Source organism: Hippocampus comes, unplaced genomic scaffold, assembly GCF_001891065.2.
Source record: "Hippocampus comes isolate QL1 unplaced genomic scaffold, H_comes_QL1_v1.1 scaffold76, whole genome shotgun sequence".
NCBI classification, from domain to species: Eukaryota; Metazoa; Chordata; class Actinopteri; order Syngnathiformes; family Syngnathidae; genus Hippocampus; species Hippocampus comes.
In genome coordinates this window covers 2,265,179-2,276,447 of record NW_017805277.1, presented here as the reverse complement: position 1 = coordinate 2,276,447, position 11,269 = coordinate 2,265,179, and the positions used below count along the sequence as shown (strand labels likewise).

At 40.6% G+C, this 11,269-nt stretch overlaps 1 protein-coding gene across 5 annotated transcripts in view; it reads left to right on the top strand.

Moving 5' to 3' along the window:
• The window catches only part of mcu (mitochondrial calcium uniporter), a 48,283-nt gene that overhangs the window by 15,070 nt on the left and 21,944 nt on the right, over nt 1-11,269 (top strand). For 2 of the 5 annotated variants that reach the window (XM_019870388.1, XM_019870391.1), the window contains exon 2: nt 5,920-6,030. The exons of 1 other annotated variant lie outside the window; for it this stretch is intronic. In XM_019870388.1, coding sequence (XP_019725947.1) covers nt 5,920-6,030 — 111 coding nt within the window. Of the gene's footprint in view, nt 1-5,916; nt 6,031-11,269 lie in introns of all 5 variants that reach the window. 2 more of the 5 variants (XM_019870387.1, XM_019870390.1) reach the window with 1 other exon arrangement.

The following is an 11,269-nucleotide window of genomic DNA, read 5'->3' as shown; positions in this document are numbered from 1 at the left end:
CCCCCGCCGTTTCCTCTGTTGTGTGCCTCGCCCTCAAAGCCACACTCCTGCTCTCTTTGCTGCTGATCGTCATCTTTAACCCAGTGGCCAGAGGGGAATGTTTGTGCTTTCTGTATGAAATTAACCAAACTGCATATTCCATGCAATGATTTGAGATGTCCCCAGGTCTTTTCTAAATGGTTGCTGTCCTTCCCTTCTTCTTGATATTGTGTTGATCTTACGAGCCCTTTGGAGCCCCATTTAAAAATAAACATGGAGCATCAAGAATTCAATTATGTAATTAAAAAAAAAAAAAAACATGGGAGAGTGTGTTCTGACATTTTGGGGTTATAGGACCATACCAACTTTATGATGATTTTATTCGGGTTATTCTGATTATAGCTAATTATAAAATGATTTAATGGCACAAGGGCTGTTATTGTCTGCTCGTTTCTGTGAGATGTTCCTTTTGTTCTCCACACACCTGGGGATAAAGCCTCTTAAATTGCTGTTTTCCATTATGAATGAAAGCTCTTTGGAGCCTGCCCATTCATCAGTACCATTGCGAGTGATGCTAAGCTGACAGCCTCCTCAGTGTACACTCGCCTCCATGACCCTGACTCTTGTATGTGCGTATGCATGAAAGATGTAATTACATCACATGTGCGTGGGTGAGTGTTTGCATGTTTTTTCGGGAATAACTTGTGAAGTCAGATTCTCATGATGCACCCATTTTCCCTTCTGTCCAGTTTGTTTTGTTCTCACAGCTTTGTGGTGGTTCTTCCCTCTTCCAACTTCCCTAGCATTGTCTGGTTTGTACATCACCCATAAATATAAGATTTTGCTGTACATCGGGAATAGTAGCCATTGTTGTACATCAGACAGTATCCGGTCGAATGATGCATACTTTGTCCGCTTGAACAGATATAGTACCTGCCAATCTCTCAAAGAGACAGTTACTTTTTTTCTGTAAGGAAAAAAACCCCAGTAAAGCCACTTGGTATTTGTAACGTTTCACATTCGCTCTCTCGACCATAATACTCAGCAGAGAATATGTCACCTGTAAACTGTCTTTTATGGAGAGTTTTATGTTTTGCAGAATGTACCAGAGGGAAAAAGCTGATAAATATTTCAACAAGAATCCCATAACAATTATGGATTGGAAAAAACAAAAGAACAATTCAAGGGTCTGTTGATCCAGAGGTCTAGGTGTGCAAAATCGGGTGCAAACTTGATTTGTGCAGTCATACCGATGTGTAAGGTAATCTATTTCCAAGCGCAACCAAAATTCCACCTGCAAATTGCTGAACAATTCTTTTTGCGATGTGGGAATATGTGCCAATAGAGCACACGCGGTATAGTATCTGTATATAGCGGGTCTGAAAGGCAGGTGCATACGGCACAAAGTGAGAGGTGGCGCGGAGAACTTTTTTGATTGTGTCACAGCGTGGCAGCCTAATGAGCAATACAATTGGCCATTCTTAATGATCTAAAGCAGGGCTGTCAAACTCATTTTTTTGGAGTTACGTCTTCCCTCGAACGGCTGTTATGGCAGTGAAATCAAATTCATGTTTAATCATCTCATCGTATTGTTGTACACAACAAATTGATGGATTACTAGTTTTGAAGTCAGCCATGTCAACTGTAATTTTTTACTTAATTATTCAAGTCAGTGTAAACAGGGTAAAAACTGATTGCAAAATCTCAATATTATTTATTCCACAAGACAAACACAAGGATCATGGAAGTTGGCGCACATAATTTGCTTTCGCAGGCCACATAAAATCATGTGTCGGGCTGGATCTGGCACTGGGCCTTGGGTTTGACACCTGTTATCCAAAGCTAGTCACAAGAAGGAATCATGCCCCCCCCCCGACATCACCCCCTTTCTATGTGGGCCCACTCCACCTTTTGAGATGGACTCTTCTAATACACACCTAACCCTAATCAATGCCTGGTACTCATTGCGTTTGAGCAAAGAAGCAGTCCAGAAGACTAATGAAGGAAGTAGGGTACATTGTGTTTGCTGAGAGCGTGAAGAATTACATTAGAAAGGCTTCCTGTCTCATTTAAAGTTAATGCACTTAATTAGAGGGCCAACGTGACTGATCAGCTGTTTTTCTTCCCAAAGAACAAGGGGCCTTTTTGCTGTCGAGGCTGTAAAAACTTAGAGCGGGAGAAAATAGAGTAGCCAACGATGCTCAATAAGGGAAAGTTTTACCAGCTCACCACAAGGGGCTCTGCAGATGCCAATGTGAATAAACTGCTTGCTTTTCTGAAAAGTTGTTTCATTACTTTTCATTTGAATGGAAATTCGACTTGTCATGAACGGGTTGAGTCCTTCGAAGCCCTTTGGCTTTCTGTCCTTGAGCTCCTGCTTGTCATCAGTGAACTTCAGAGAAGCCCCTCTGATTGGATCAATTCTCCTCTGCTCCAAATGTCTTCATTGGCTTGCGGTCACTCAGCAGTCGCCCGGCCTCTTTAATCTGCATGGGTAGCCACTGGTTTTACTGTACTCTGTGCTTAATGTCTCGGAAATATCATTTTTCTGCTCCTTTCCCAACTCCTCTCTTCCTGTCTTCGTTCGCCTCTCTGTAGCCAATGATTGTCTTTTCCCGTGCCCACTCTTCCCCACGCCATCTTTCCTCTTCTCCAGCAGGCTAACTGATTTTCCCTTACAAGTGTAGAGATGATGAATGAGCAACTAAAAGATAAGAAAGTGACAGATGGTCGAGTAAGAAAGCACATCATTTATTGCGCAGGTAATACTTCTATTTTGTTCATTGTCACCAGGACCCTTTGCATTAATGCTGAAACATAAAGTTGCAGACTAATGTCAGACGATTCTCAGAATGCACTATTAAGTATGGGCATTCTACCCAAATGTGGAGAAGAGAACATGAAATGGTTAAAAATGGCGATCATACACTACTTTCTCTTGAGCCATCCTTTTACAAGATATTATTTGGTTGCTCTTGGTGATCGCTTAACTCGGAAATATTTGTATTCCTGTTCATTTGCCTGCAAGACCCTCAGCAGCTTTTACCGCTACTGGACTGATATGATCTGAAATAGATGTCGGGCTCTGACGTTTGTTTGACTCTAATGGCGTGTTCTCTGGAGCCCCTTTTCGATCGTCTAGCATGGTTAAGTTCAACTCACCGCTGTTAGGAATGGTAAACCTTGTTCTGGTTTCCATCCCAGCCTTCCATGTTCCTTCACTTTGGAATGTGACTGTTTATTGTAGGGAGACAAGCTTTGTGTGTGTGTGTGTGTGTGTGTGTGTGTGTGTGTGTGTGTGTGTGTGTGTGTGTGTGTGTGTGTGTGTGTGTGTGTTTTACCTTTCACGGTTCTCTCGTGTCAGGAGACCGAGACGTGTTTTGTGCGTGTATGGATTGCTGTATGATTCCACTTGGTTTGTTGTAGCGCAGGTATCCAGAGAGAACAGCTGCTGTCTTCTCTGACAATCAAATCTCCGGAAATAGATTGGGCCTCCCTTTCGTGGTCCAGACGCCTGATGGTACATATAGGTCACAGTTGATTCTGCACCTCTGAAGAAAGCAGGCGCTCTGGTTTTATTACACTGCTTGAATAGCAGTGACATGCTTGTTAATGAGTTGTCCCTTCATCGGAATGCACTGTAAGAGAATCTTGTGCCTTGGTCATAGACATTGTTTGTAGTGTGTCTATCATTTTGATTGTCGGTTAACTTTTAAGACATTTTTTAAGAAGCAAGCTCAGATTTTATTGCACTGCTTGAATCGCAGTAACATTCTTATGTTAATAGGGATACCCTGGAAGAGAGTCTCGTGTATTGTTCATAGACACTGTGTTTAGTCACTGGAGGTTTGAAGGCACGCCCCGCGTCAGGGTTGATGCAGTATGCCTGACCTAAAATAGATAAGCAAGAGGCAATAATCCTGCAGCAACACTTGATCATAGTACGAAGGTTCACTGCTTATCTTAATGGTAAGCTCTAGTGCGGCGTCCTCTTTGGAACCGGGAGTGTGATCAAGCATTGAATTGCCCAGCCCGGGCCAAACAAAGTTGCTGTAGTTTATTTTGCAAATGCTGCTGACACACTTATGATGAATAATAGAAAGTCTTTCATTAACCGGCTACATCATAGTTCTTGCTTGGAATTTGTGGAAATGTAAACAGTCATCGATTCTCAATTCTGGATTTGTGAGGCTAGATTCCCTGTTTAGTATTAAAGGGGAATTCATGGTCTTGCTCCAAAAGGTTGGGTCCACTTTTATGTTCCACGGAGCTCAGCAACTATGAATTACATTATTTCTGCAAAGTCTGCCTCTGCCCAGCCTACCTAAGTTCTTGCCATTTCTACTTGTATGGATTTTCTTTGTAAATGCCCTTTCATTTCGTTTTAAAGTCTTGTTTTATTTGACATATTGTAAAATTGATTATTTTAATCAAGCTTAATTATTGGTGAAAAACCCTTCTCCCGATTAATCACTTTCCCCCCCAAAATAAATGCCCTGTTAGCTCAGTTCGGGTAGCAGATGAACCTCCAGCCACTATACAAGAAAATGTAACACTGTATTCAGATAACTTTGGTGTTTTCTTTTGCTTCTTCTGACAATGTTAGTTTTGTATTATGCAGCTAACATGTTTTCTACTGAGCTCATTAGTATTGAAATATTGTACTGTAAACACTAACATGTATTACAAAGAGTTTTGTCTTGATGCACACCAGCAAAATAATTTAATCCATGTGTCACCAGGCACTTTTTTTCCCAGGGTGTTAGGGAGTAAGTATCAGTCCTCTGTAACTAATAAGAACTTGATCAAGGTGCCAAGAATCACATTCGTTTTACCTTAACATTCTTTCTCTTGAATATTGTATTTGTAAAACCCTTTATGGGTGATTGAATATTGCCTGTACTGAAATCACGCATGGATTGGATTAAATAACATATTCTGATATAGATTTGTATTCTGTGCTTTACACAAATAAGCGACTGACCGTGTTGCAATTTGCAAGACTATGAATGAATAGCCTCCTGAAATTAAAAATATATATTTTTAAACACTGCAACCTGTACCTTTTTTTTTTTCAGTCGAGCATTACATTTGTTGTAAACATTTTTTTCTTTCCTTTGGGGAATTTTCATTTAATACATGTTGCATCAATGTGACTCTGTGTTCATAAGCTTGCTGTAGTGCCACAAAAACCGAAGCGGCCGCAACCCTTTCATGTCATTCAACATTATCCAGGTATAGTTATATAGTTATTTTACAAACCAAGTACATTTGGGATAATATCTTAACCTCTAATGTACTTTGTACCGTGTGTTACTTTATCGACAAACTTGATATAACATGCCCTTAAAATGTACTGGTGAAGTTTTTAAAACTGATTGCTGCCGCTTATCATTCTTCTAAGGTCAAACACATTCCGTTCCAGGATGCCGGTCAACCCCGTCCCTTAGCAAATAGAGGAAATAGAAATGATCCATTCCTCAGCCGTTAGACTTTAGAGGTTGCAATATATACACATTGCACCGAGTTGATTTGTCATGAGACCTCTGGGTAATAAAAAGACAAAACACAGGGCTCTATAATAGTAGTTAATGCTGGGTCTTTCATTCAGTTTGGTAACTAAGAGTGTTCCATGCGATCGCTGACTTATCTTTACTTTAAGTTTGAATAATGGGAATACACACAAATGGGTTGTTGGATAACATCTTACACAGACTTTTGCAACCACATGATGTGTGAGCAAGAAGTAAATCATTGCAGTTTGTGAAGAAGAGGAGGCCAAACAGCATCCACTTTCCCGCTTCATTATTTTAATCCTCTTTTTAGGAAGCTACTGTAAACCCTTCTGGTGTTTAACTGTGCTACACGACAGTCACTTTATTTCCAGTTTGAGCTGACGATGACATCCCTAAACTTATTTTGTCGTCTTCTCTTTAGCAGGAGATACTGTCTGCGCCATTCACGCGCCAGACTGTCAGGAGAGCACATGGCCTCCGATCAGCAGCCCACTCCACACTCTTCACTCAGCCTACCACTGCCCTCTCCCCGCAGGTTAGTATTTATTAATTTTTTTTTGCATATGGGTTTTAACACTAAAAATTGGAAATATAACAATTCACACAGTATCAACATTACCAACCCCTGTATGAGCCAGTAGTAAAACAATTCCGCAGTTGAATCAATATTTCCAATCCTTGAACAGGATTTCATTTTTTTTAGATCAGTGATTCTGCCTGCTACACCTAAAACAATCCTTTTCAAAGTGTGTCTGTTGTGACAACTAATGAATCATTGTTTCTATAATCTCTTCACTTTACAAGTCCTATTTAGCACCCCAGCTCTTTGATTAATCTCATTAACAGGAAAAATCTATTTTAAATGTATTTGCTGTGTTGAAAAGCAAAGCGCTCCACCGGGGTGCCATTGCGCTGGACTGCTGTTGAGGATCTCAAGCAGTCTGTGCAGTCACGTGACATCAGTTCCACATGAAGAAAAACTTGAGATAAGATTAAACACCGGTACGATTCAGAAAACGCAAACGAGTCCCTGAAGTCTCACTCAATGAAATTGAGTAGTTTACGTGTTGAACATCATAGGGTTTCTTCTGGGACCAATTTCATAAGGAGACATGAAACAGTTCAAAATTTCCTTGTGACAAGAAAAACTTTCTTTATGACGGTTTGCGACCTTGAAAGAACCCTCCGTTTGCAAACAGTCCACCTTTTAACATTTAGTAGGATACAGGCTTTAGCAAACTGCATCCATGTCAATCCTCTCAAATGTCCATTAAGATACAATTTCTTTGTGTTGCTGCCAAAATTTATGTCTACTTGCTACATCAATTTTATTTGCCAACTCAATTTGGTTGGGTACTTAATCCATTACGGTATTTCATGCATTTAACTCATTCATAACCCTCCCATCATCATTGCAAGAGCTTGAAGAAAAAAAATGGACAAAGAGCCATCCATTTTCTATGCTGCTCCGAAGGATCTTACCAGTGCCTGGAGCCTCGCCCGGCTGGCGAAAGGTGGTCTGCGCACTTTACACGCTGCCAGTCAATCCTAGGGTGATTGAGTGTGGGACATGGAGTCAGAATTGATTCCAGATTTTTGGACGCAACGTCATAGCTACCATTTGCTGTAATGAAACCTGTCAACTGAAATATTAGTGTGTCTTGTGATACACCTGCTTATTTAGATAGATGAGAATGAGGGAAATTTTGCTCTACCGCAATGATGGCTCTTTCTTGTGGCATAAACAATTTGAAACACTCTTGAGTTCAATTCTATCAGAATTACTTCGTTTTCCATTTATTTTTATCAACATTATTGCATATTTTGTCAGTAGACTTTTCCATATCAGCGTTCCAGCTTTCTACACTGCCACTTTGTCTTTTATCTAGACTTGCCCGTTAAGATCACAAGTATTTACTTTTGATCTCCATAGCTCATATCCAGTAATGCAGGTACGTGATATTATAAAAGTTAACTCAATGTCATGAGAGCATATTTTTTTAACCAAGATAAGCCCTGAGTCTACACACCAGTTTGCATTGGATAAAATTTTTATGAGAAACATTGCAGTTTTGTTCTGTATAGTGCATTAGCACAATTACTTTTACTCTGTGAGTAGACTGTCCATTTGCCTTCGTGCAGTGAGCAAATATGTAATGTGCTTTATTTGTGTTGGTACACACGTATTTTGTGTCATTGGCCTCTGAATAGGAGAAGGTGGGTCGGTGGGGGTGATCGTACAATGAAAAATGAGCCCATGCTACCCTCGGCCTTGTTTACGTTTAACTGCAGTGGGCATTAGGTGTGGTTGGACAATGAAAACAGAGGAAATGTTTTCTTCTCCTGCTGAGTGATAGAAAAGAATTATCTTAATGCCTAAGCTATGCCTGAGAGGCTCTTTTTACACAATCGAAAATGGATGAAAAAGGTGTTGTTTCTGCCTTTTGTGTACATGGCAATGGTCATGTTTTTGAAAAGGGACTTTGTTTTTGTTTTGTTTGAATGCTGCCCATAAAGCGTAACCATAAAGTGATCGTTGTGAATTTAGGCCCGAGTGGACAGCACTTCTTTGTGCCACCAACTACTGTATTTTCCGCATGGCAAGACGCACCTAAAAGCATTAAATTCTCTCAAAAGCCGACAGTGTGCGCCTTATAATCTGTTGCCCCTTCTTTGTGGATCACTATTCTGATTTCTTGGACGTAGTATTTTAAATGTTCTGTAAAGCGCTTTGTTACAGCTGCAGCGGTTGTGAAACCGCTATATAAATCAAGCTGTATTGTATTGTATTGTATTCCCTTTAGCATAGCTCCATCTAGTGGATGCATAACTCAAACCCAGCCACTATTTTTGCTTATATTCTATGTGCCTTAACGCAGTGCGCCCATATGAAAACTGTTTTAAAATAGTTCATTCATTGAAGGTGTGCCTTATATTCCAAAGCGCCTTATGTTGTCTCATGTTTGTTGATAAGCTTATTTTCCTAACCAAAAAAAAGATCGCTATTACACCTAGGCAACCTATCTGTCATGTACTTGGAGTACTTTATACTGTATGTGGATGTCATTTATATTTTTAAGGTGACTTATGTTTGGAAGCAGCAACTTTTATTTATCTTATCTTTGACAATTTTGTTATGTCTTCATCCCAAAGGTAATATTCAATTTACTGATGTGAAACTGTCAAACATTTAAACAGTTTTGTCAGTCTCTCAATGGTTGTGTTTTCAGAGTTGAATAATGTCATTTTCATTTGATTTTTCTCTTTATGGGAGGGGGAAAACAAAAGTTGGGTCTTTCAGAAAAAAAAAAAAATCTCACTTTTATTTTAGGACTGATTTGCACAGTTTTAGTCTTTGTATAAGATATGACCGTTTTTTTTTTTTTTTTTTTTTTTTAATGTTCATGTCATCCTACCCTGAGTCTTTGAGAGGGAATCAGTCAGCTCCCATGTTTTCCTCTACAATCACATCTAGTCTCCAGGGGATAGCTGTTTGTTCAGGGGTGAGCGACAGTAGGTTCAGTTGGGAATGTTTGCCTTGCCAGGGCTTGTTGTAGAAGGTGGACCAATCAGCAAAGCTGAAATATCATACCTGTATGTCAAACTGAATGAAGGTCATTTCACCTTGCCGTCTTCAGTTCCAAGCTAGGCCTGGTACACTAGCTGAGCTCTATTGTTTTCACCTTTTCCCCCCCATTCCTCCCTCTCTATTCCATCATCATCATCATCATCCTTCTCCATCACTACATTGCTGCAACACCGGCACTTATCTTCCCTTGGCAAAGGCCTCCCAATCCATCCATGTGTTGCTGCTTGGCATGCATCAATTTCGCCGGAGCTTCCTATTAGACGTACCGGTTGATGTTTCCACATGCACACAGACACGCGTGCGCAGCACGGAACCATTCATATGCCGACCTCTTGACCCATCCGTGACTCAGTTCTGGCGTGGATGGAGTGAAAGTTAAATGAGGAAGTATTTGGCACCAGCAAGCTAGTTCTCTTTTTGTGTCGTAGTTCCAGCTCTACATGTCGTTGGAGAAACAAATGATAGTGAAATCGATAGAAGTCATAAAAGATGTTGCGTGGGTTGGGCGAGGGTGGGGCTGCACACAAAGCTCTTGGGTAAGGGGTCTTTGGCAAACTCTTTTAGTATTTCGTATTTTTAAGAAATACACAACTCTGTCGGGGTGCATCATTGTGCAGAGGAAGGGAATTACCGTATTTTCACGAATATAGGGTGCACTTCAAAGTCTGAATTTTTCCCCAAAATGGACGGGGCGCCTAATAATGCCGGGCAGCTAATCTTTGCACCGAGTTCCAAAATCCGTAAAAGTTGATTTGATGTTATGCAGAAATGCTGTTCATATAAGCAAAGGCGGATGTAACAAGAGGGCGGCATGCGGACGTTAAAGGGGAAGGGTGGGCATGAGGGAGGACACTTAAGGCACACCCACTTCAGACCCCGGAAAATGACACCTATGAAGAGACACGCTTATGTAGCACAGTTCAAACTTCAAGCGATAAGTTACACGGAAGAACATGGGAATCGAGTAGCTGCGAGAGAATTTCAGATAAATTAATCCATGGTCGAGTAAGCAGGAGAACGAGCGTCGCCAAGTCAAGAAGATGAAGCTGAGTTCCCGCCAAAACAAGGTGAGGTCGCGTCCAATAATGCAATGCATCTTGTGTATGTATTAAATACAGAAATAGCACCCATAACTGACACTGCGCCTTTTAATAGCGTGTACCGTATGGTCATGAAAGTACGGAAGCTGCTGAGTACAATGGCTCCTGTTTCCCCCGACAAAGCAGGTGGGTTATGAAGACCGTCATAAAAGAAATTTGTTGCCATTAGGTTAACATATTGCACTGCCCAAACGACAGAAGTCGTGAACCATCCATCCCTCCCCATTTTCCTATCAAGTTTATTTCTGCTCATCTTGTATTGCCTTCTCGTGTCCCGGCATTTGCTTTGATGGGCCATAAATGAATATATTTTCATATTTCTCATTTGAGACCCTGAAATATATTTCATTTAGCTTTTCAGTAATAGCGCTGGCTATGGATATACATTATTATCTTTGTTTCTCATGCTTTGTCGCAACTGAAAGGTTTCCTGTTTGTTCACCTGTTAGGCTTCCTGAAGTTTAGTCGAACCTCGGAGATCAAAACTATTTGTTCCAGGTTGCTGGTCGACCCCCAATGTGTTTGAATTTAGAACACAATTTCTTAATTGGGTCTTAAAATATCGGTAAGTTATATTACCCATTACAGGCTCAAAATGTCGCATCATAAAGCATGCATCCTTTATTTTCAAAAGTCAGGGCTCTAAGTGCGGTCACCCTGAGCACCGCCCCTCGTCTTTATGACAACAAACTCAATAATAGCCATTAGTCTAGCAGTATGTAGGGTTGACTCTCTTGCTTGAGTGCCTAATTTCAGCTCGACATATAATAGGGTGCATGAAGTGTATTATAGTTCTTAAACCTTGGTGTTATGAAGACAACTGTTTCAAAATATGCAGATGTGTCTCCTTGATATGTAGAATGGTCCTGCACAAACGTAGCTTGTTGTTAGCTGCGCAGGCTGGTGGTGTTGTGACACCAATTCATGTGGCATGGTATGTGCAGCTCAAATGGGAGTTGACAGTGAAATCCTGAAAAGAAAAAAAAAAAGATTGATGGGACTGTTTGCTGACCCCAAAGGTTCATTTTTAGAAATCTGCTCAGAGCTTTCTTGGGGGAGGTATGAACTAGAATCATATTTTTTTT